General features: G+C 44.2%; 1 protein-coding gene across 1 annotated transcript in view; it reads left to right on the forward strand.

Annotated features, from left to right (window-relative positions):
• Positions 1–27,135, forward strand: part of LOC106586066 (tomoregulin-2) — a 181,759-nt gene that overhangs the window by 76,839 nt on the left and 77,785 nt on the right. The window contains exon 4 of the mRNA XM_014172904.2: positions 17,122–17,148. Within this exon, the coding sequence (XP_014028379.2) occupies positions 17,122–17,148 (27 nt within the window). The remainder of the gene's footprint in view (positions 1–17,121; positions 17,149–27,135) is intronic.

The following is a 27,135-nucleotide window of genomic DNA, read 5'->3' on the forward strand; positions in this document are numbered from 1 at the left end:
TAATGGGACATCACCGTTCCATGGCTCTTGTTCGGTCAGATCTCCCTCCAGAAGACTCAAAACACTTTGTAAAGGCTGGTGACATCTAGTGGAAGCAATAGGAAGTGCCAAAATATTCCTAAACCCCTGTGTTTTTCAATGGGATAGGTTTAAAGTCAATACAACACATCAGGTATCCACTTCCTGTCAGAAAATGTCTCAGGGTTTTGCCTGCCAAATGAGTTCTGTTATACTCACAGACACCATTCAAACAGTTTTGGAAACTTTAGAGTGTTTTCTATCCATATATAATAAGTATATGCATATTCTAGTTACTGGGTAGGATTAGTAACCAGATTAAATCGGGTACATTTTTTTTATCCAGACGTGCAAATGCTGCCCCCTAGACCCAACAGGTTAACAGCTTCTACCCCCAAGACATAAGACTCTTGTGCTGCTGCTACTCTCTGTTATTCTCCATGCATTGTCACTTTACATCTACCTTCATGTGCATAATACCTCAATTACCTCGATCAACCTGTGCCTCTGCACATTGACTCTGTACCCTTGTACAGTGGTTTGTCCTTTAAAAGTTGCAGCGTACTGCAGCACAGCTTGACGGTCGGGAGTAGGCTACAGTGCTGGGCTATTTCAAGTACCCCTGACTGCAGTGTGCAGTTCGGGGCGGGGCTCAATGTGAGCGGAGTCAAACGTTTGACCCCATCCATCATTTTTGTTGTTGTTGCAGTATGCAGTTCATGGCAGGGCTCAAAGTGGGTGGAGTCAAAAGTTTGACTCCGTCCACGTCTGACCCTGCCCACCTGTGTTATTTTTGTCCATCTGAGATTTGAGAGTCACATGCTAAATACAAACACAGATCGTAAGAAATATTATATAAAGTGGTACTAGCACATGTGTTGTAACACTTTTTGCTTCATGCTATATTTGAGACAAGCTACTGATATTGTTGCAGTGAACAACAGACGTGTTATGTATGTCATGTACTGTTAAAATTGTGTTGATAAATGTTATAACTTTGTAATTATATTATTTAATTGCGCATATATATACAGTTACTACCTATCCTGATTTATAATGCTATTTACATTCCTCATGAGAATGGAAACCGACTCTACCATATAGACATACTGACAAGCTGAATGTGCTTTGTACATTAAGTTATACCAGCTCCAGTAAAGAGATCAGAGACTCAGATGACTTCTACGTTGTGTCACGTCCTGACCAGCAGATGGAGCTGGTGTAGTAGTTTGGGGGTCAGGACGTGGCAGTCTGGTGTGTGTCTTGTGACTCCTGATCAGGAACAGCTGGGAATCGTTGTTCCTGATTGGGAGTCACATATGTAGGAGTTGTTTGTCACTGGGGTTTGTGGGTAATTGTTTCTTGTTTAGTGTGTTTGCACCTGACAGGACTATTGGCTGTCAGTTTCCTTGTTTTTGTTTTGTATAGTGTTTTTTCCAATTAAATTGAAGGATGAATACTAACTCTGCTGCATTTTGGTCCTTTCCTGAAGACAGCCGTTACAGAATTACCCACCGAAAACGGACCAAGCAGCAGAGGAAGGAGAGGCACCAGGAGAAGGACTCATGGACTTTGGAGAAGATGGAGAGGATCGTTCAGGATTCCTGGAGATGGGAGGAATTACTGGACGAAGGTGAACCATGGGCTCAAGCTGGGGAGTATCGCCGCCCGCAGTGGGAGATCGAGGCGGCGAGAGCTGAGAGGCGCTGGTACGAGGCAAGGGAGCGCAACGGACACGGGAGGCAGCCCCACAATTTTTTTTGGGGGGGGGCACACGGGGAGATTGGCGGAGTCAGGTGGTAGACCTAAGCCAACTCCCCGTGCTTACCGGAAGCAGCGTGGTACTGGTAAGACACCGTGTTATGCTGTGGAGCGCACGGTGTCCCCAGTGCGCGTTCAAAGCCCGGTGCGCTACATACCAGCCCCCCGCAAGTGCCATGCGAGTGCAGGCATCGAGCCAGGGCGGATGGTGCCAGCTCAGCGCGTCTGGTCTCCAGTGCGCCTCCTCGGTCCAGGTTATCCTGCGCCGGCGTTGCGCACTGTGTCTCCAGAGCGCTGGGAGGGTCCAGTTCGCCCAATGCCTGCTCTCCGCCCGTGCCGGGCCAAAGTGGGCATTCAGCCTGGAGTATGGGTAAAGAGTGTCCGTACCAGAACTCCAGTGCTCCCCCACAGCCCGGTTTATCCTGTGCCTCCTCCTCGGACCAGGCCTCCAGTGGGTCTCCCCATCCTGGTCCGTCCTGTGCCACCTCCCAGGAATAGGCCTCCAGTGGGTCTCACCTGTCCAGAGCTGCCCGCCAGTCAACAGTCGTCAGAGCTGCCCGCCAGTCAACAGTCGTCGGAGCTGCCCGCCAGTCAACAGTCGTCGGAGCTGCCCGCCAGTCAACAGTCGTCGGAGCTGCTCGCCAGTCAACAGTCGTCATCAGAGCTGCCCGCCAGTCAACAGTCATCACCAGAGCTGCCCGCCAGTCAACAGTCGTCACCAGAGCTGCCCGCCAGTCAACAGTCGTCACCAGAGCTGCCCGCCAGTCAAGTCGTCACCAGAGCTGCCCGCCAGTCAACAGTCGTCACCAGAGCTGCCCGCCAGTCAACAGTCGTCAGAGCTGCCCGCCAGTCAACAGTCGTCAGAGCTGCCCGCCAGTCAACAGTCGTCAGAGCTGCCCGCCAGTCAACAGTCGTCAGAGCTGCCCGCCAGTCAACAGTCGTCAGAGCTGCCCGCCAGTCAACAGTCGCCAGAGAGGTCAGACTGCGCTGAACTGCCGAAGTGGCCAGACTGCCCTGAACTGCCGAAGTGGCCAGACTGCCCTGAACTGCCGGAGTGGCCAGACTGCCCTGAACTGCCGGAGTGGCCAGACTGCCCTGAACTGCCGGAGTGGCCAGACTGCCCTGAACTGCCGGAGTGGCCAGACTGCCCTGAACTGCCGGAGTGGCCAGACTGCCCTGAACTGCCGGAGTGGCCAGACTGCCCTGAACTGCCGGAGTGGCCAGACTGCCCTGAACTGCCGGAGTGGCCAGACTGCCCTGAACTGCCGGAGTGGCCAGACTGCCCTGAACTGCCGGAGCGGCCAGACTGCCCTGAACTGCCGGAGCGGCCAGACTGCCCTGAACTGCCGGAGCTGCCAGACTGCCCAGACTGTCCGAGCTGCCAGACTGCCCAGACTGTCCCGAGCTGCCAGACTGCCCAGACTGTCCCGAGCTGCCAGACTGCCCAGACTGTCCCGAGCTGCCAGACTGCCCAGACTGTCCCGAGCTGCCAGACTGCCCAGACTGTCCCGAGCTGCCAGACTGCCCAGACTGTCCCGAGCTGCCAGACTGCCCAGACTACCCAGACTACCCAGACTGCCCAGACTGCCCCGAGCTGCCAGACTGCCCAGACTGCCTGGAACGGCCAGAGCCTGAGCCGCCTCCAGGATAGGTGGGTTGGGGAGGGAGGGTGTAGCACAGTGCCGTCGTTGACGGCAGCCACCCTCCCTTATTGTTTAGGGTTACTGTTTTAGGGTTTTGTTGGGGATTTTGTTTGTTGGTGTTTTTTTGTTGTTGTGGTTAGGTGCATTCCGGGGTCTGCACCTTGAGGGGGGGTACTGTCACGTCCTGACCAGCAGATGGAGCTGGTGTAGTAGTTTGGGGGTCAGGACGTGGCAGTCTGGGGTGTGTCTTGTGACTCCTGATCAGGAACAGCTGGGAATCGTTGTTCCTGATTGGGAGTCACATATGTAGGAGTTGTTTGTCACTGGGGTTTGTGGGTAATTGTTTCTTGTTTAGTGTGGTTGCACCTGACAGGACTATTGGCTGTCAGTTTCCTTGTTTTTGTTTTGTATAGTGTTCTTTCCAATTAAATTGAAGGATGAATACTAACTCTGCTGCATTTTGGTCCTTTCCTGAAGACAGCCGTTACACGTTGTCACGCCCTGACCTTAGAGAGCCTTTTTTATTCTCTATTCTGTTAGGTCAGGGTGTGACTTGGGTGGGCATATCTATGTTTCTACTTCTTTGTTGGCCTAGTATGGTTCTCAATCAGAGGCAGCTGTTTATCGTTGTCTCTGATTGGGGATCATACTTAGGCAGCCCTTTTTCCCACCTGTGATTGTGGGATCTTGTTTTTGTATAGCTGCAGTGAAGCCTGCAGAACTTTACGTTCGTTTTGTATTTTCTTTGTTTTGTCGGTGTTAATCAAATAAAAGTAAGATGTACGCTTACCACGCTGCACAATGGTCTCATTCCAACAACGATCGTAACAGAAGATCCCACCACAAACGGACCAAGCAGCGTGGCCAGGAGGAGCAGACATCCTGGACATGGGATGATATCTTGGACGGAAAGGGATCCTGGACGTGGGAAGAGATCCAGGCTGGAATGGATCGCCTTCCATGGGAGCAGACGGAGGCAGCAAGAGAGGAACGGCAACAAGACCAGGAATCAAGGAGACGACGGAAACCCGAGAGGCAGCCTCAAAACATTTTTTTTTTGGGGGGGGGGGGGCACACGGGGTGGCGAGCGGAGCAAAGGTGGGAACAAGAACCAACTCCCTGTAATTACGATGAGGAGTTGGTCACGGTTCAGATACCATGCTTTGCGGAGATACGCAATGTGTCTCGAGTGCGCATCCACAGCCCAGTGCGTTCTGTGCCAGCTCCTTGCACTTGCCGTGCGAAAGTGAGCATCCAGCCAGGACGGGTTGTGCCGGCTCAGCACTCTTGGTCTCCAGTGCACCTCCACGGCTCAGGATATCGTGCCCTCTTCACAACTGTCTTAGTGTGCTTGGACCATGTTAGTTTGTTGGTGATGTGGACGCCAAGGAACTTTAAGCTCTATGCTCCACTCCAGCCCCGTTGATGAGAATGGGGGCGTGCTCGGTCCTCCTTTTCCTGTAGTCCACAATCAAAAATGTATGTGTGGAATTTCTTTCCTTCTTAATGCGTTTGAGCCAATCAGTTGTGTTGTGACAAGGTAGGGGTGGTATACAGAAGATAGCCCTAATTGGTAAAATACCAAGTCCATATTATGGCAAGAACCGCTCAAATAAGAAAAGAGAAACAAGAGTCCATCATTACTTTAAGACATAAAGGTCAATCAATCCGGAAAATGTCAAGAACTTTGAAAGTTTCTTCAAGTGCAGTCGCAAAAACCATCAAGCGTAATGATGAAACTGGTTCTCATGAGGACCGCCACAAGAAAGGAAGACTCAGACTAGCGAGCAAAGGACTTTAGACCGGTGGAAATCTGTCCTTTGGTCTGATGAGTCCAAATTTGACATTTTTGGTTCCAACAGCCATGCCTTTGTGAGACGCAGAGTAGGTGAACGGATGATCTCCGCATGTGTGGTTTACACTGTGAAACATGGAGGAGGAGGTGTGATGTGTGGAGGTGCTTTGCTGGTGACACTGTCTGTAATTTATTTACAATTCAAAGCACACTTAACCAGCATGGCTACCACAGCATTGTGCAGCGATACGCTATCGCATCTGGTTTGCTCTTAGTGGGACTATCATTTGTTTTTCAACAGGACAATGACCCAAAACATACCTCCAGGTTGTATAAGGGCTATTTGGCTAAGAAGGAGAGTGAGGGAGTGCTGCATCAGATGACCTGGCCTGCACAATCACCTGACCTCAACTCAATTGAGGTGGTTTGGGATGAGTTGGACCACAGAGTGAAGCAAAAGCAGCCAACAAGTGCTCAGTATATGTGGGAACTCCTTTAAGACTGTTGGAAAAGCATTCCAGGTGAAGCTGGTTGAGAGAATGCCAAGAGTGTGCAAAGCTGTCATCAAGGCAAACGGTGGCTACTTTGATGAATCTAAAATCTAAAATATATTTTAATTTGTTTAACTACATGATTCCTTTGTGTTATTTCATATTTTTGATGTCTTCACTACTGTTCTACAATGTAGAAAATATTAAAACGAAAGAAAAACCCTTGAATGAGTAGGTGTGTCCAAACTTTTGACTGGTACTGTATTTAAGTTTGATAATTTTATTTGGATAAAGCAAATACAGTGTCTTATAAGCCCATTTGGGCTGGGCATCATGACGATGCATTACACTATAATACAATAAATCTAATCAAATCAAATAATACAGGAAATAATCACTGCAACCTGGTGAGGTTAGCATAGTGAGAACGTATGCCATGTTATGTGATGGGACCAGCTACATTGTAGAGTTCTATCACGTGACACTACATCAACAATTTTAATTTGCTGATGTATAAACTTAACCTTGAACTTAAACTTTTTCTAGTGTTCTCAAGTATAGCCCCCAACTGTCTGGTGAAAGACCGGAGGTTCAGATCCAATCTTTGACCATATACTGTACACTGAGTGTACAAAACATTAGGAATGTTGATTGACCATGACATAGACTGACCAGGTGAATTCAGGTGAAAGCTATGATCCCTTATTGATGTCACCTCTTAAATCCACTTCCATCAGTGTAGATAAAGGGGAGGAGACAGATTAAAAAAGGATTTTTTTAGCATTGAGACAATTGAGACACGGATTGTCTCTGTGTCATTCAAACGGTGAAAGGGCAAGACAAAATATTTAACTGCCTTTGAATGAGGTATGGTAGTAGGTGCCAGGCACACCAGTTTGAGTGTGTCAAGAACTGCAACGCTGCTGGGTTTTTCACGCTCATCAGTTTCTCGTGTGTATCAAGAATGGTCCACCACCCAAAGGACATCCAGCCAACGGCAGGCCAGTGGTTGCAATGGGTCCTTGATGAATGAGGACAAAGGAGGCTAACACGAATTGTGCAGAGCAACAGATGGGCTACAGTTAGTTAACTGACAGGCCAGTACAATATTGGTGCCCAAAAACCCATAAAAGAATGCACAACTCGTCGATTGGGGTGGCAGCCGATGACCTTATAGAGTTCTATTTCTTTCAGCAAAAAACAAGAAACTGCGGTTGCAGTGGGCTAAGGAACAAAAACGCTGGACACTGGAGAATTGGAAAAACATTGCCTGATTTGGTGAATCCCGGTTCCTGCTGTTTCACACTGATGGGAGGACTAGGGTATGGAGAAAACCACATGAGTATGTTCATCTATCATGCCACATGTCAACATTGCAGGCTGGTGGTGGTGTGATGGTGTGGGGTGTGTTTTCAAGGCACACGTTGGTCCCCTTGATAAAATTGGGCAACGTTTGAATGCCACATGATATCTGAACATCATTGTCTATCAGGTGCATCCTTTCATAGCAGCAGTGTATTCATCTACCAATGGATTTGTTCTGCAGGATAATGCCCCATGCCACAAGGCTAGGATTGTCCAGGAATGGTTCCATGAACTTGACAGTGAATATAGCTTACTGCAGTGGCCAGCCCTGTCACCAGATCTCAATCCCATTGAGTATCTGTGGGATGAGATGGAACGTGCTATTCAAAGTAGAGATTCACTACCAGCCAAGTTGACATAGCTGTGTGAAACATTGGAGTCAACATGGGCCTACATTCCTGTGGAGTGCTTTCGACACCTTGTAGAGTCCATGCCCTGATGAATTGAGGCTGTTCGGAGGGAAAAAGGGGTGCAACTCAATATTAGGAAAGTTTTCCTAATATTTTGTACATTCGGTGTAGTTGACCTGTGTGCATTTAAAAGTTGTACACATGAGGTCTTTTTAATCAAGATTAATTTATTAAGTTGCAATGTGTAATGGCATGAGTGATCGTTTTGGAGATCAAGATTGTTGATTCAAAGAAATCTTCTTATCTTATATGCCAGCAGCATACCACCCTTCATCCTGCTGCTGGCTTGGTTCTGAAGCTACAGTAAGCAGGGTTGGTCCTGGTTGGTCCCTGTTTGGGAGACTAGATGCTGCTGGATGTGGTGTTGGAGGGCCAGTCTAAAAATAAATATATATATATATATCCCAACGCCCCAGGGCAGGGATTTGGGACATTGCCCTGTGTAGGGTGCTGTCTTTCGGATAGGACATTAAACGGGTGTCCTGACTCACTGTGGTCACTAAAGATTCCATGACACTTATCGTAAGAGTAGGGGTGTTAACCCCAGTGTCCTGGCTAAATTCCCAATCTGGCCCTCATACCATCACGGTCACCTAATCATCCCCAGTTTACAATTGGCTCATTCATCCCCCTCCTCTCTCCTGTAACTATTCCCCAGGTTGTTGCTTTAAATGAGAATGTGTTCTCAGTCAACTTACTTGGTAAAATACAATTTAAAAATAAGATGAATGCACACATTGTATTTTGCTCTGGATGAAAGTGTCTGCTAAATGACTAAAATCTTAAAATGTTAAACAGATTGAGAAACCTGTGTGTATGTGCAGAGCTGTAGCTACAGTGCTGTGAAAAAGCATTTGCCCCTTTTCTGATTTTCTCTATTTTTGCATATTTTTGACACTGAATGTTATTAGATCTTCAACCAAAACATATATTAAATCAAGGGATAGCTGAGTGAACAAATAACACAACATTTGTATAATTAATTCCATTATTTTATAAACAAAGTTATGCCCCCTTACACTCAATAACTGGTTGTGACCCCTTTAGCTGCAATGACTGCAACCAAATGCTTCCTGTAGTTGTTGATCAGTCTCTCACATTGCTGTGGAGGAATTTTGTCACACTCGTCCATGCAGAACTACGTTAACTAATCGACATTTGTGGGTTTTTGAGCATGAACTGCTCATTTCAGGTACTGCCACAACATTTGACTAAGCCATTCCAAAACATTACATTTGTGGTTTTTCAGCTATTCTGATGTAGACTTGCTTGTGTGTTTTGGATCATTGTCTTGCTGAATGACCCAGCTGCGCATCAGCTTTAGGTCACAGATGGATGGCCTGACATTCTTCTTTAGAATTTTCTGAGAGCAGAAGTCATGGTTCCTTCAAGGATGGCAAGTCATCCAGGTCCTGAGGCAGCAAAGAATCCCCAAATTATCACACTACTACCACCACCATGCTTGACCATTGGTATTGACGTTCTTACTGTAAAATGCAGTGTTTGGTTTTCGCCAGACATAACAGGACCCATGTCATCCCAAAAATTCCCCTTTTGACTTAGAACATTCTTCCAGAAGTCTTGAAGATCATCCAGGTGCTTCCAGGTGCTTTTTTGGCAAACATGAGTCAACTTGTTGGTCATGCACAGAGGCGTAGGCAGAAATGTCCATGTGACTGGGCCTATGTAAAAGTCACTGGGCCAACATTTTCCAGCAAAAATGCCCAGATATCAGTGGTGTAGTCGTGGTGCATGGAGAAGTGGGTATGCTAACATTTTGACAAAATCATTCTGAATGGCCTGCCTGGGGAATTAAATGAAAGGTGAACAATTGTATGTGGAACAGATAGGCTACTCTGAATGATTTAAAATCATGGTCATGTGAAATACATTCACCATGATATCCAGAATTAAATAATAGGCCTAGCCTTTATGGCTGATATGTTAGGCTAAGGGACCAGATAAGCGCAGAGGTAAGAAAAGGAACAGATTTCCTCTGTGATTGTGCGTTACATGAGAACGGGAGTTCCTACACTTTACAACAGCTGAAGGCTTGGATGCTAGTTGCTGCTGAAGGCTTGGATGCTAGTCGCAGTTAGCCTCAAGTTTAACAACTATGGGACAGTAACCGAAAGCTTGCTGGTTCGAATCCCCGAGCCGACTAGGTGAAAAATCTGTCGATGTGCTCCTGTGCAAGGCACTTAACCCTAATTGCTCTGCTAAATGAGCGTCAGCTAAATTACTAAAATGTAAATGTATGCTGATTCATCTCTGTATTTTTCTAGAGGAGATTTATGGGTTATGCCATGATTTCCATATTTCTAACCTAATATTACTATTCTTGTATAACTTTTCTAGGCTGTGGCCTTTGCCACATGATTTCTGTAGGCTGAGGCAATTTTATCTATAGGGGAAATGATGATCGCTAACGGATCGAGTCAGGGCCCTGACCTACTGTAAACATCATAGCCTCTCCCTAAAGCTCTTCTGTCGAGAAGCAAAATAAAGAGGCTAGGCTAAACTGTGGAACTCATGAGACATGGGAATAAATGCACAACTCTCGTTGTGAATGTCAGGAGTCAGAGAACAGAGCTGAGTGCAGATCTGTCTGGTGCTGAACTCTTTGATCCGACTTTCGCAGGCTCAGCCAGCGCCTGCCAAGCTGCATTACCTCCCCGTGGTGCTGAATAATATAGGCCTATGCTATGGTTTCACATTCACACTTTTCACACCCATATTGCCAAATATTTCACGTGATTTGTGTTTGTATAGGCTACTTTGTGCATGATTTCTCTATTGTACTACATCATGTATACGGCGTATACCTCCACTACACTGCTTTGATACAGCATAAGTGGGGATTAACAAGTGAGTATATGAAATGCCCACTAAACAAAGTGGGTATACCTGCGTATAACCTCCACTACAACACTGCCCGACATATTTAAGTGTAAATTTGTGCAATCACATTGCCTCATTTAACATAACAGAGGATAAATGTGACAAACAAGGCTGAAATTTTTGCCAAGTAGTCAGCGCAAGTGCGCAACTACACAACCACTTACAACAACACCGCTGACATAACAGGCTGACTGTCCGAGACTGACAGTAAACAAACTACAGCAGCAGACAAGTGCAATGATGAAATGTGAAAAATGATGCTGTCACAAAATACGGATAATGGATCAAGTGTACAGTCAAACCTCATGAAATAATCAACATATTATCAGCTCAGATCGACCATTACCACTCAACGGAGCGATCTACAGTACAGGCACAACAGGTGGATTCAGGACCATGGTCAGCACATCGGCCAAACACCAGCTCGGCACTGAATTGTAATGTGCGCAAGAAGCTTATCGCTCTATTTCACAAGGAAGCCATGAAAGTGTTTTCATTAAGACCAAAAGTGCACACTTTTTGCCATATGAAATAGTCACACACAAAACAATATAAGCACTTCAGGCCTATATCTTGAACTGTACGACGGGTATGAAATGAATAGCTCACTTCGAATAACCAAATGCAGCATCCTCAACAGAGATATGATAGTGATCACATGGGGCCAGCAGTGATTCTTTCATTGCAAAAGTCCTAAACCCTGGCAGACAAGCCTCTACTGCTTTCATTATCCCATATGGATCCTCCTGTAACCAGGTGTGCAGCTCAGTCAGCTGTATGTCCAGGATGATGAGTCTAGCATTTTTGGACATCTGCTCTAGTCGGTTTCGAATTTTAGGATAATATTTGGATATGAATTTAAATATTTCCAAAAAGTTGCCCTTATTAAGCGCCTCTTTACTCTCCCTATGTCCACGTAGTGCTATGTCCTGTTTAGCACATACCATAACAATGTCCTGAACCACTATGACGTGATCACAATTCCTCTCTACAAATGAAGTCACGGTTAAGTTGATTTAAAACAATACCCCGACTTTGATTGGCTTGCACTGTAGCCTTGAAGGATGCCTCGCAAAGGTGTATCCAATCCTTATATCCGTCTCTAACAAATGAGCCATCCATAGTGGTGTTGAGGAAATGTCTACACATTTCACAGAAAACAGAGTCCCTTGTCGAACTGTATTCCAGCCAATAAAACACACCTTTGGGAAACGCTCACATTTTTGGTTGTGTGGGTGGTTCATCAACTGCAGACAAATTCGCAGGTGGACTCGTGAAGACATGCTCACCATGACGAGGCAGCAGTGGCCATGCTAACCTCCTCATGGGCTGACGATGACTCTGATCGATTGGGCTCGGCCGATGGCGGTAGTGGACCAGGTGTTGTGTCTTCATCCTCCGTCCGTGACTTTTTGAAAAAGCACGAGTGAACATTGTTTTGCCATAACTTGGGTCCAAAAATGTGCCCACAGTTATCTAGTTAGTACGTGTGTAGGGGAGGTGGGGGGTTACGATGTAATTAATATAACAAATAATAAATGAACAAATGAGATCCTTGGCACATCCTACTGCATTTTTCAACATTTGTGATTAGTCAGGAGACAACACAAACAACAATTCATTTTTTGAAATATATTTTAAGCCATCCTGATTGGGTAAACCAGTGTTCAATCTGGCAGGGACTCTGCCAAGCCTGGCCTTGTCGTAGCTTCACATCTGGTCATGCAGCAAGACATCAGAATGGTTGAAAAGCAACAAATGTGACGTTTTGGAATGGCCTCGGAAAAGTCCAGACCTAAACCTCATTAATATGTTGTGGCAGGACCTGAAATGAGCATTTAATGCTCAAAAACGTCGATTAGTTAAAGTAGTTCTGCATGGACGAGTGTGACAAAATTCCTCCACAGCAATGTGAGAGACTGACCAACAACTACTGGAATTGAGTGTAAGGGGGCAATTACTTTTTCACACAGGGGCATTGGGTGTTGCATACCTTTTGTTTATTAAATATATGAAAGAAGTATCCACATTTTGTGTTATTTGTTCACTCAGGTTCCCTTTATATTAGGTTTTGGTTGAAGATTTAATAACATTCCATCTCAACAATTTGCAAAAATGTGACCTGATTCAGGAAACTAGGCATATGTCACAAGTCACGACTTCACAAGAGAGCCGTTTGAACGAAATCAATATTTCTTTAGCAAAATGCGCTTTTTGGCAGAAATGACTTCTCGAACATGTGAACTTTCATGTGCCTTAATAACAAACTTGTATGCCATCTGTAAATACAAATACAATTGTTAAAATTACGAGCCTAGTTGGTTTAGCCACAGAAAAAGTTCAGCAACCTTCCCACTAGCCATGATTGGCTGAGATAATGGGTGGGCTGGACATGCCGAGAGATGAGAACTGCAGATATGTTGCTACTGCACTCAATAACATTGCTGCCCTGAATTTATCAGGCGCTATAGACAAAGGTCAGTGGGAAAAAGTTGATGGACTACTTTCTGGAGAAAGATCAAGCCATGCTGACACTCTCTGACTCTGAAAATGTAATAAAGGGGTTTGCAGTCTACAGTTTCAGATATTATATGTTTCAAATTTTGTCAGAAAGTTATTTTCATTGCAAGTTAAAGCTTGCTGTTAGCTAGCCAGCTGGAGGTCGATAGCTGGCTTGCTAACTAACATTGAACCTATTTGGTTAACTTTAGCTAGCTATGACAATCGGTTTGTATTGCTTGTAACGTTACTCTATGGATTAGGATTTTAGTTCATGTTTTAGCTACCTAACGTTAACAAAAGACTCCATGTTAAAGCTTGCAGTTAGCTACAGTGCCTTGCAAAAGTATTCATCCCCATTGACGTTTTTTCTTTGCATTACAACCTGTAATTTAATTGGATTTTTATTTGGATTTCATGTAATGGACATACACAAAATAGTCCAAATTGGTGAACTGAAATGAAAAAAATTACTTAAAACGGAAAAGTGGTGCGTGCATATGTATTCACCCCTTTGCTATGAAGCCCCTAAATAAGATCTGGTGCAACCAATTACCTTCAGAAGTCACATAATTAGTTAAATAAAGTTAACTTGTGTGCAATCTAAGTGTCACATGATCTCAGTATATATAAACCTGTTCTGAAAGGCCCCAGAGTCTGCAACACCACTAAGCAAGGGGCACCACCAAGCAAGCGGCAATATGAAGACCAAGGAGCTCTCCAAACAGGTCAGGGACAAAGTTGTGGAGAAGTACAGATCAGGTTTGGGTTATAAAAAAATAACCAAAACTTTGAACATCCAACGGAGCACCATCAAATCCATTATTAAAAAATGGAAAGAATATGGCACCACAACAAACCTGCCAAGAGAAGGCCACCCACCAAAACTCACAGACCAGGCAAGGAGGGCATTAATCAGTGAGGCAAGAAAGAGACCAAAGACAACTCTGAAGGAGCTGCAAAGCTCCACAGAGGAGATTGAAGTACCTGTCCAAAGGACCACTTTAAGCTGTACATCCCACAGAGCTGGGCTTTACCGAAGAGTGGCCAGAAGAAAAGCCATTGTTTTAAAGAACAAAATAAGTAAACATGCTTCGTGTTCACCAAAAGGCATATGGGAGACTCCCCAAACGTATGGAAGAAAGTACTCTGGTCAGATGAGACTAAAATTGAACTTTTTGGCCATCAAGGAAAACGCTATGTCTGGCACAAACACAACACATCTCATCACCCCGAGAACACCATCCCCACAGTGAATCATGCTGGTGGCAGCATCATGCTTTGGGGATGTTTTTTATCGGCAGGGACTGGGAAACTGGTCAGAATTGAAGGAATGATGGATGGCGCTAAAAACAAAGAAATTCTTGAGGGAAACCTGTTTCAGTATTGCAGAGATTTGAGACTGGTACGGAGGTTCACCTTCCTGCAGCACAATGACCTTAAGCATACTGCTGAAGCAACACGAGTGGTTTAAGGGGAAACATTTAAATGTCTTGGAATGGCCTAGTCAAAGCCCAGATCTCAATCTAATTGAGATTCAGTGGTACTGAAAGATTGCTGTACACCAGCGGAACCCATCCAACTTGAAGCACACACACTGTGACATTCAGCAATCAGCTCAGCCAGGTACACACACACACTGTCACCTTCAGCAATCAGCTCAGCCAGGTACACACACACACTGTCACCTTCAGCAATTAGCTCAGCCAGGTACACACACACACTGTCACCTTCAGCAATCAGCTCAGCCAGGTACACACACACACTGTCACCTTCAGCAATCAGCTCAGGCAGCTACACACACACTGTCACCTTCAGCAATCAGCTCAGGCAGCTACACACACACTGTCACCTTCAGCAATCAGCTCAGCCAGCTACACACACACTGTCACCTTCAGCAATCAGCTCAGCCAGCTACACACACACTGTCACCTTCAGCAACCAGCTCAGCCAGGTACACACACACACTGTCACCTTCAGCAACCAGCTCAGCCAGGTACACACACACACTGTCACCTTCAGCAATCAGCTCAGCCAGCTACACACACACTGTCACCTTCAGCAACCAACTCAGCCAGCTACACACACACTGTCACCTTCAGCAACCAACTCAGCCAGGTACACACACACACTGTCACCTTCAGCAACCAACTCAGCCAGGTACACACACACACTGTCACCTTCAGCAATCAGCTCAGCCAGGTACACACACACACTGTGACCTTCAGCAACCAGCTCAACCAGCACAGCCAGGTACACAGATACAAGTGAAGACCACTGTATACTTCCAGCGACGTCATATAGTACCAGTTTAATTGAGTATGAAAATGTCTTTGGCAGTTCCAGTTCCAGATGCTGTTCCAATGTTAGCTGGCTAACTAGCTAACATTGAACCTATTTGGTTAACTTTAGCTAGCTATAACAATCGGTTTGTATTGCTAGTTAAAGCTTGCTGTTAGCTAGCCAGCTGATGTTAGATGGTTGGCTTGTTAGCTAATATTGAACCTATTTGGTTAACCTTAGCTAGCTATGATAATTGGTTTGTATTGCTAGTTAAAGCTTGCTGTCTTTGCTTATTTGAACTGTTTTTGCCATGATATGGACTTGGTCTTTTACTAAATAGGGCTAACTTCTGTATACCACTGCTACCTTTTCACAACCAACTGATTGGCTCAAACATTAAGAAGGAAAGACATTCCATAAATTAACTTTTAACAAGGCACACCTGTTACTTCAAATACAGTCCAGGTGACTACCTCATGAAGCTGGTTGAGAGAATGCCAAGAGTGTAAAAAGCTGTCATCAAGGCAAAGGGTGGCTACTTTGAAGACTCTCAACTATAAAATATATTTTGATTTGTTTAACACTTGTTTGGTTACTACATGATTCCATATGTGGTATTTCATAGTTTTGATGTCTTCACTATTATTCTAAAATTAGAAAATAATAAAAATAAAGATAAACCCTGGAATTAGTGGGTGTGTTCAAACTTTTGACTGGTACTGTATGTCATACGTTTTACAGTGAAGAATAAAGCTGGTTAACTAGGGGTCCTGGTTTCCAGCCTTATCAGCTTTGCAAAGACAACCTAGGTTGTGTTCTTTAAGGCATATTGTATCAAAACCTTTTAAACAATTTGAAGCATTCAAATTAAAATGTAAGTTTATTTTTGGAGTCCTGGTAGTGTCTCCCTGTTTCAGCTTATTTTCTTCTGTTTGGTGCATAATAAACACGGCCGTAGTGCATGTGAATGTTCAATGTCTGCTTTCCCCTCTAGGCTTTTTAGCAGTGTGGTCTACTGTATCTCATGTTCAACTAGCTCTCATAGTTTCACATCAGGATTAGACATTCATTCATGTTTCTCAAACGTCAAATGTCGAAGTTTGTGTTTAAGGTTAACTTAAGCTGGATTCAGACATTCAACCTTCTGCACCAGACCCCAGATGCTTAAGGTTAGGCATTAACTCTGAATGGTTAAGGTAATGGTTTAACGTTTGCAATAGGCTTAAAACAAAAATAAATAAAAAACATTCTATCACTGGATTCAAACATGCAGCCTTTGGCACCACAGGCAGTTGCTTAGGGCCATCCGCCATCCCTATGTTCCCCATCCACAACACCATAGCAAAACTGAAACCTACTTGAAGGTTACAGTGCTCACTGTTGCCCCTAGTGGCCAGTTTCCACATCATCTCCCGATGTCCTCATACATGAATAGATGTCGAATACTGACCTGGCTGCTCATTTTACTACTGGAGCAGTATCCCTTTCAGAGGCGTATCGCTAAACAAAAGAGTATGCTAGATGTCTTGGAGGAAGCTTTAGAAGGATTCAGCAGGATTCAAATGGGCATACAGAAAGATGTACCACACAAGCTTATTGAGCAATGGGAAATATAAAACATGATCACATAGAAATTTGTGATGTGAGGTCGGGATTGTGCGGATCATTACGTGACCAATGCACACAGATGTATCCGCATGCAAAGTGCACACACACACAGACACATATTCATACACGCACACACATTAAATCACACATAGATACTTGTACACACACACACACATGCTAAGTCACATACACAGACAGACACACACAAAATAAAGATGTTGTTTAGCAGGAGGCCTGCTTTATCTGTTGTCGCAAAGTCCTCTCAGAAGTTGTCTTTAATTAACAAATGTTCGTTCTCTCTCTCTCTCCCTCTCTCTCTCTCTCCTTTCTTTCTTCCTCTCTCACAGATGTCGGCTCAGGCTCGGGAGATGATGGTAAGATTGCTCAACTATTTAATCTTCACTTGTTTTCATTAACCCTTACTGTTGTCTCTGTAGTCATTCTCCTTCCCTAGAAACAAGACTCATCATGACACAGTACTTGGAATTGAGGTTTCAAATAACACGTATTTTAGATTGGGTAAAAAATACATCTTCACAAACATGCACGCATGCCCTCAGTAAACACACTGCATGGAAAATTTGACAAACACTTACACACACACAGACATGTTTGTATTCTCTCAGACAAACAGACACATCCTGACACACACCATGCTATCATACCTTTGAACTAAACAATCATGCATGTATACAGCAAACACACTCTCAGGTGCTTTGCACACACTTGTACACACCCCTGTACCAAGCTATTATACACAGTCACATAGTCTTGCCAATTCTCTGACCTCTTCCAACATACACACTCCACCCCCCCTTCCCAAAGCAAATTAAGCAATTTGGGATGCAGCCATGGTCACAGAGCCTGACGAGGGAAATTAGACTTCTCTCTCTCTCTCTCTCTCTCTCTCTCTCTCTCTCTCTCTCTCTCTCTCTCTCTCTCTCTCTCTCTCTCTCTCTCTCTCTCTCTCTCTCTCTCTCTCTCTCTCTCTCTCTCTCTCTCTCTCTCTTCTCCTGGGGTAGCCAGATGTGTGTGTATGTATTACCCCTTTCATATCTAGACAAAAACAATAAAAGAGGGGTATACCTGCAAGGAAGTGGAAAATAATGTTTGAAAGGGGGACATAAACATTGCCTAATATTTTTTTACAGGTAACATACCGTGAATTCTGCCTGAAATAGGTATGAATATGTGAATGGGGTTAATTTGCACAAGCTGGAAGTGTTAGATGTACAATATGTTCAATATTTTTTTCAACGAGGGGTGGGAGTCAGAAGGGGTGTAGAGTGTGCAGACAATTGGAAAGGGGATTGGAGTATGGTGGCAGATCTGGGAAAAAAGTAGAAAGGAGTGGGAATCTTTGAAGCAGATGACAGGAAAAGTGTGTGTGCTTACATGCATGTGTGTAAGAGATTTCATTCTTGTAGCTGTATATTCTGTATACAGGTGTTTGTGTAGCTCATGTACTGTTGATTTGTGTGTGTATGAGTTAGTGTGTGTATGTGCGTTTGAGTGCACTAGTTCGTTCATGCTCACATTTGTGTGGTCCTGTGTGTATGTGTGTTTGTCCATGCAAGTGTGTTCATTAATGCATGCTCGTGCTGGAATAACCAGTATCCCGGAGTAAGATATGAGAAACATATTACAATCTTCCCATGGACCTGCAAATGAGAGATGGACAGAGAGAAGCAGACATTAACAGAGTGGAAGGTTAACCAGAGAAATAGGACAGCAATTACCAGAGAGATGAGGAAGAGAAATAAAGGGAGAAGCAGGAGGCAGAGAGTGATAACAGAAGTAGAGCGATAGAGATGGAGGGAGGATTGACAAAGATAAGAAGGAGTAGGTAGCGCTAACGTTTCATACCTATAGTCAAAGCTAACGTTTCAGACCTATAAAACGTGGGTACATGACGTAATGACGCCACGTAAAATTCTGCGAAACACATGCAACACAGCATTCCTAACCTAGCCCACAATGTCTGCAGTGTGGATCGAGCAGTCAACAAGTCGAGCAGTCATTTGAAAGAGTAATACAATTTCAGCGAGACAACTCAAAGGTGAAATCCATTAACGCCAAGATAATGCAATTCATTGCCCTTGACAATCAACCGTTCTCTGTCGTGGGTGATGTTGGCTTTCGCCGACTGGTCGAGCACTGGTACACATGTTGCCCTACCAGAGTTACACTGTAATAGAGTCACTGTTATTAGCTTCACGACATACTGTGGAACGTCGTTTGGATCTTTTTGTGTCAAAAAAGATACACGTCAAATAACACTATTTGACGCGTTAAATAAGCTTTTAATTTGACACGTCAAATAACAGTTCTATTATAGAATGTTGTGTGTTCTGAATTTGCACGTGCAAGCCAAGTGCCACCACTACTATCAGTAGCACTGTCAAAGCTGTACAGAAAAGTCTGCAAACAAGCAAGCACCGGCCACGAACGATGTGCTTACAATACCGCATTGGTAATAAAGCATTATTTGTTCGACCGCAACTTCTGGGGTAGCTAGCTTTACCTTGGTACCTAGCTAGCACCAATACAACCAGCATGAAAACAATTATCAGTAGAAACTGTAGTCATTTTAATTATTGTTAGCAATGATTTAGGAATCCTTGTGAGTAAGTATTATCTAGATAGCCACTCGTTGTTCGCCTAGTGAAATTGAGCTTCAGTTCATGAAAATAAATAGCTAGCCAGCTACTTAACCCTGTTGCCCAAAGCTAACGTTATAAGCAGCCAGCTAGCTTCATCTGGCTAGTGACGCTCGACCGGACCGGGTTATGTGTTGTGAACCTAGCCACAATAAGGATTAGGCACAATAGTGGAATTTGCGGTTTGCCTCTTTGAAAGTCATGCAGAAGGTTACAATTGGTGGAATCATGCCATATTTAGACTAGATAATGTTAAACAAGGTTGGAATGTGAAGCAATGAAATGGGGTATCAGTCTACTCGGTGACACCCACAGAACACAACTGTGAAGAGTTTACGGAAATATTAGTGTTGTAGCTCTTATTGCGTGACTGTGACTGTGTGAAATCACCTCCCCAGTCAACCTATTGTGTGCATTGACATTCATATTGCACTGTACAGCTTTACCTAAGGATTGGGGATCAATGAAAGGGGGTATCAGTCTACTCAATACCCAATATATTTTTTCCCAACGTCCTCCTCAGTTTTATCAGACTCCAAAACATCCACACAGTATTGTTTTCCCTCAAGAATTTTGTGTTCAATACACATACGTTGACAATACATGTGGCTCAATTCACGGTTGTTTCAGAGTCCCGCAATAAGAGCTACGACACTAATGTTCTCTGCGTGTCACTGAGTAGACTGTACAGTGAAATAAGTACGCCTCAAATGCAATTCTAAAGTATAATACATTTTGTCAAATTAACAAATGATTGTCTTTTGTTGATTTTATATAACAACATTCCAACCTCGTTTAGCATGAGCTATTCAATTATGGCATAATTCTACTATTTGTATTCATTTGCATCATTGTCAATGACATACTTTTATTTTGAAGGCTAACAGCAAAGTCCACCATTGTGGCTAAACCTTATTGTGGCTAGCTTCACATAGATGGGTCCGGCCACCATTAATCAAATAGGTTATTTTAGATGATGACACCTAGCTATATATTTAGCTGGCTAACTATAGCTACTGAAACAGATTATGTCATTTTGCTATGTTTTTGGAGAAGAACATTTTTTGCATCCATGAGCTAGCTAGCTTTTTTTATGACCAGCACTGTAGGTGTGCCAGACAACTTTACAAGCGTCATAGCATACGTTTCAATGAATCGTTGTGACATTTAAAATACGAGTGATAGTGTAATAAATGTGTAATCACTACGTAAAAAATGTATGAATGCGTCAAATTATTATCTGACGTGCAGTCATATTCAGGTCCTGATTGGTCAACAAGCTTATTTGACACGCAATGACCCAAACGACGTTCCATAGTATGAGAAATCCTGGTTGAGAATGAAACGACTGGACAAATAAACAACACAGCAAGTAAATGAAAGAAATAGGTTTTGATTATGTTTCACTGGTAATGGGGACATACATAAATGCCAACAAAATAACTTTTTGGTCAGTGTGGTGTGTGTGTCTGTGTGTGTGTCACCTTTATTTAACTAGGCAAGTGAGTTAAGAACAAATACTTATTTACAATGACGGCCTAACCCGGACGACGCTGGGCCAATTGTGTGCCGCCCAATGGGACTCCCAATCACTGCCGGATGTGATAAAGCCTGTATTCGAACCAGGGACTGTAGTGACACCTCTTTAGACCGCTGCATCCATGTGCGTGTGTGTTAACTATTTAACTGTAGAATGCTTAAAGGCCACTAAAATGTTAAATATCAGATATCGGTATCTGCCAAAACTGTCATATCGGTGCATCACTAATAAAAATCAAATGTATTTTAATGGCGACTATACATTTCCAAGTTGAGCTGTTTATGGTGGTTTGGTAGGTCCAGAGATATAGATAAGGAGATTTGAAAACACATGCACACACATATGCACACACATTGAATTTAATTTCTTTGGGTAACAGACATATACAACATAATGTGCAATGTGGGCCCAGAGGAGATCACTTAAAAGTATTAATTAAAACGCTTGTTTCCAAAGTCGTCCTCAATGGTGAATACAATAACACTATCACGACTCAGGATATGACCCAGATGCAGACACAGGAGGCGGATAGTACAGTTCTCCGATGATTTATTGTAAACACGGGGCAGGCAAATGGCAGGTCGAGGACAGGCAGGGGTTCGTGATCAGGTCAGAGTCAGGCAGGTACAGGACGGCAGGCAGGCTCGGGATCAGGGCAGGCAGAATAGTCAGAACCTGGAAAACTAGGACACAAAGCTTGAGCAAAAGGAAGATGGGAAAGCACGCTGTTTAGACCTGACAAGACAATCATACATATATATATACAAAATCACACAAAAATAATCAATGGAAATCCAATTTATCAACCCATGGAGGTCTGGATTTGGAGTCACACTCAAAATTAAAGTGGAAAACCACACTACAGGCTGATCCAACTTTGATGTAATGTCCTTAAAACAAGTCATAATGAGTCTCAGTAGTGTGTGTGGCCTCCACGTGCCTGTATGACCTCCCTACAATGCCTGGGCATGCTCCTGATGAGGTGGCAGATGGTCTCCTGAGGGATCTCCTCCCAGACCTGGACTAAAGCATCCGCCAACTCCTGGACAGTCTGTGGTGCAACGTGGCGTTGGTGGATGGAGCAAGACATGATGTCCCAGATGTGCTCAATTGGATTCAGGTCTGGGGAACGGGCGGGCCAGTCCATAGCATCAATGCCTTCCTCTTGCAGGAACTGCTGACACACTCCAGCCACATGAGGTCTAGCATTGTCTTGCATTAGGAGGAACCCAGGGCCAACCGCACCAGCATATGGTCTCACAAGGGGTCTGAGGATCTCATCTCGGTACCTAATGGCAGTCAGGCTACCTCTGGCGAACACATGGAGGGCTGTGCGGCCCCCCAAAGAAATGCCACCCCACACCATGACTGACCCACCGCCAAACCGATCATGCTGGATGATGTTGCAGGCAGCAGAACGTTCTCCACGGCGTCTCCAGACTCTGTCACGTCTGTCACGTGCTCAGTGTGAACCTGCTTTCATCTGTGAAGAGCACAGGGCGCCAGTGGCGAATTTGCCAATCTTGGTGTTCTCTGGCAAATGCCAAACGTCCTGCACGGTGTTGGGCTGTAAGCACAACCCCCACCTGTGGACGTCAGGCCCTCATACCACCCTCATGGAGTCTGTTTCTGACCGTTTGAGCAGACACATGCACATTTGTGGCCTGCTGGAGGTCATTTTGCAGGGCTCTGGCAGTGCTCCTCCTGCTCCTCCTTGCACAAAGGCGGAGGTAGCGGTCCTGCTGCTGGGTTGTTGCCCTCCTACGGCCTCCTCCACGTCTCCTGATGTACTGGCCTGTCTCCTGGTAGCGCCTCCATGCTCTGGACACTACGCTGACACACACAGCAAACCTTCTTGCCACAACTCGCATTGATGTGCCATCCTGGATGAGCTGCACTACCTGAGCCACTTGTGTGGGTTGTAGACTCCGTCTCATGCTACCACTATTGTGAAAGCACCGCCAGCATTGAAAAGTGACCAAAACATCAGCCTGGAAGCATAGGAACTGAGAAGCGGTCTGTGCTCCCCACCTGCAGAACCACTCCTTTATTGGGAGTGTCTTGCTAATTGCCTATAATTTCCACCTGTTGTCTATTCCATTTGCACAACAGCATGTGAAATTTATTGTCAATCAGTGTTGCTTCCTAAGTGGACAGTTTGATTTCACAGAAGTGAGATTGATTTGGAGTTACATTGTGTTGTTTAAGTGTTCCCTTTATTTTTTTGAGCAGTGTATATATATATACACACAACAGGTATATATACACAGGAGATAATGGGAAGATGGGCGACACCTGGAGGGGTGTGGAGACAAGCACAAAGACAGTTGAAACAGATCAGGGTGTGACAAACACATATCATGATTAAAAGGCCAGTCAAAATTACAAACAACCATAAATACATTAGTTTATATTGACATCCTAGAAAGTGGTACTATTCACTGCACTTTCCCCTAAGCTAAAAAATCTACCATATTAATTTCACATTTCAACCGTAAAAAATGATCAATACACCTGACCAGCAGTAGGGGTCACAAGGGGCAGCGGAGTGGTTTATCTAACTTGTCCAATTAAAAACCTTTGCTTGCTTTTAAATCTATTTCCACTTTTTCTTTGCTTTATGTCCAAGGGAAGGCTATTCCAATGACAAATGCCTGTATAGAAAAATGTGCTCCTCACTGTACTGTTTACAAGACATAACACTAGCTCTGGCATTGTAACTGTGCTGGTTACAGACCATATCAATGTGGTTTTTCATATAACCTGGGGCACGATCATTTAAGGTGTCAAACATATGATGGAGTTTAAGTTGGTCCACTCTGGACTCCAAAGGCAACAAGCCCACCTCCCGGAACTCCTGTACCTCTATGTGGGTCCTAGGGGGGACATTCAACATATACCTGATAACATTTAGCATGAACCCCATTCTGTTTTTCCAATTTTTATAGCCCAATATACCAAGCAGAGCAGGCATAGTCAATATCACACTGAATCAAGATTGCGACAAACAATTTCTTAACTGATTGATCAGAAAGGGACACACCAAGATAAGTTAAACTTGTCTTAGATTCAATCTGCGTGCCTGCACAGTTTACCTTTATCTTGTCAGCCCTAAGCAATCTACGTTTTGGTCCAAAGAAAATCGATTCAGTTTATCCCAAATGAAGCGACAATTTGTTGCCAGTCAACCAATTTCTAACAGAATGCAATTCTTTACTCAGGGTCTCCTCTATGTAAGCTGTATCCTTCCCTAAGGCTGAGTCATCAGCATATAGCATAAGTTTGCACTTTACTGTATCTGGCATATCATTCACCTATATAAGAAATAAGAGAGGCCCTAAAATGTATCCCTGCGGTACTACACAGGATATTGGTCAGATATGACCTAAACCAATTCACTGCTACATTATTTAGACCCATGCATTTCAGTTTCCTCAGGGAATATCATGGTCCACAGTGTCAAAGGCTTTATCCAAATCTAACATGAACCTACCTGAATAGTTCCCCTTCTCACTTTTCTGCTTGATGAGGTCAAAAAGGTAGCGAAGGCAAGTATCAGTGGAATGAGCTGTTCTAAAGCCAGATTGGACTTCATAAAAAATGTTTGTGCTCGAGAAGGTATCCCTCAACTGGATTAAAAACGAATCTCTCAACAACTTCAGACACAGGCCAGTAGTTTCCTAAATTTGTTTTACTGCTGTTCTTGTAGAGCGGAACCACCCTGGCTGTTTTGAGATCATTGGGGAATTTACCACTATTAACGCATATTGTAAAACTTTCTATTATCATTTTAGCAGTGACGCAATCACTATTCTTTATGAATCTTGCAGGAAGGTTCCAACCCAGTTGCTTTGTTTGTGCTCTTAAGCATAGCAGATTGGAAACTTTGTTCTCTGTTACCATGCACAGCTCACAGAAATCGTTTGTTGATTTACACTCAATACACACCCTGGTTGGCTCAACAATCAGTTGTTTAAGTCAAAATAACTGATTCATGTTATACAAGGCATTTACTAGTGTACTCATCTTGGGTGGTAACTGCACAATTCTATTAAAATCACCAAGCAGAATACATTCCCTATCAGCAAGTACAGAGTGCTTTGGAGCAGGTTTTCATCAAGGATCTCTCTCTGTACTTTGCTCTGTTCATCTTTCCCTCAATCCTAACTAGTCTCCCAGTCCCAGCTGCTGAAAAACATCCCTGCAGAATGATGCTGCCAACACCATGCTTCACCGTAGGGATGGTGACAGGTTTCCTCCAGACATGACGCTTGGCATTCAAGCCAAAGAGTTCAATCTTGGTGTCAGACTAGAGCATCTTGTTTCTCATGGTCTGAGTGTCCTTTAGGTGCCTTTTTGGCAAACTCCACGTGGACTGTAATGTGCTTTTTACTGAGGAATTGCTTCTGTCTGGCCACTCTACCATCAAGGCCTGATTGGTGGAGTGCTGCTGAGATGGTTGTCCTTCTGGAAGGTTCTCCCATCTCCGCAGAGGAACTCTGGAGCTCTTTCATATTGACCATCAGGTTCTTGATCACCTCCCTGACCAAGGCCCTTCTCCCCCGATTGCTCAGTTTGGCTGGGCGGCCATATCCAAGAAGGGTCTTGGTGGTTCCAAACGTCTTCCATGTAGGAATGGAGGCCACCGTGTTCTTGGGGGACCTTCAATGCTGCAGAACTATTTTGGTACCCTTCCCCAGATCTGTGCCTCAACACAATCCTGTCTCGGAGCTCTACGGGCAACTCCTTCGACCTCATTGCCCTGATATGCACTGTCAACTTTGGGACCTCAAATAGACAGGTGTGCCTTTCCAAATCATGTCCAATCAATTGAATTTACCACAGGTAAACTCCAATTAAGTTGTAGAAACATGTCAAGGATGATCAATGGAAAAGGATGCACGTGAGCTCAATTTCGAGTCTCATTGCAAAGGGTCTGAATACTTATGTAAATAAGGTATTTCTGTTTTATTTTTAATACATTTGTAAACATTTCTCCAACCTGTTTTCGCTTTGTCATTATAGGGTACTGTTTGTAGATTGATTTGATCCATTTAAAATAAGGTTGTAACGTAACAAACTGTAGAAAAACTCAAGGTCTCTGAATACTTTCCGAATACTCCTTCCTACAGTGCATATCTACCCATGCAACCTCAAGTCCTTCCATTTTCAGAACTGAACAAGGGTTAAAATGGACATCATTCCTAGTAAAAACACACCATTTCGGTTGCAGTCAATTCTATGAATGCTATCACCTGGTAGCTCCACCTCATAGGTCAATTGAAGTCAATTGAGGACAATCAAGCCATGTAACAGAAACTACTGCAGCCCGGGTGTTAGAAGCAAGGAGTTTTAATTCCTCTAATTTCGGCAGCAGGCTCCGTGCATTCACATAGATTGAGTAAAGCCCTCTTCGATTGAAACAATCAAACATGTCATTTTCACATGCCCACTGCTGATACGTCGACTATCTCTTATAGATTGCACTCATTATCCCTGCTCGTGTCCAGCAGCCCAATGTCAAATCAAATTTTATTGGTCACATACACGTATTTAGCAGATGTTATTGTCTGTGTAGCGAAATGCTTCTGTTTCTAGCTACTGCAGTAAGGAAGTCTAGGACCCAGTTGCACAGGGCGGGGATCAGACCCAGGGCCTCGAGCTTAATGATGAGCTTGGAGGGTGCTATGGTGTTGAATGCTGAGCTGTAGTCAATGAACAGCATTCTTACATAGGTATTCCTCTTGTCCAGATGGGATAGGGTAGTGTGCAGTGCAATGGCAATTGCATCGTCTGTGGAACTATTGGGGAGGTAAGCAAATTGAAGTGGGTCTAGGGTGGCAGATAAGGTAGAGGTGATATGATCCTTGACTAGTCTCTCAAAGCACTTCATATACAGCTCATATGCATATACTGGATTCTATCTTAGTCTATGCCGCTCTGACATTGCTCGTCCATATATTTATATTTGTTTGTATTGGGTATATTTTTTGATCTTGTTAGACATTACTGCACTGTCAGAGTTAGAAACAGAAGCATTTCGCCACACCCGCAATAACATCTGCTAAACACGTATGTGACCAATAAAATTTGATTTCATGATGACAGAAGTGAGTCGGCCACGGAGAAGGACAGCCCACACTCCTTGGTAGCGGGCCGCA

Source organism: Salmo salar, chromosome ssa25 (assembly GCF_905237065.1).
Source record: "Salmo salar chromosome ssa25, Ssal_v3.1, whole genome shotgun sequence".
Taxonomy (NCBI): domain Eukaryota; kingdom Metazoa; phylum Chordata; class Actinopteri; order Salmoniformes; family Salmonidae; genus Salmo; species Salmo salar.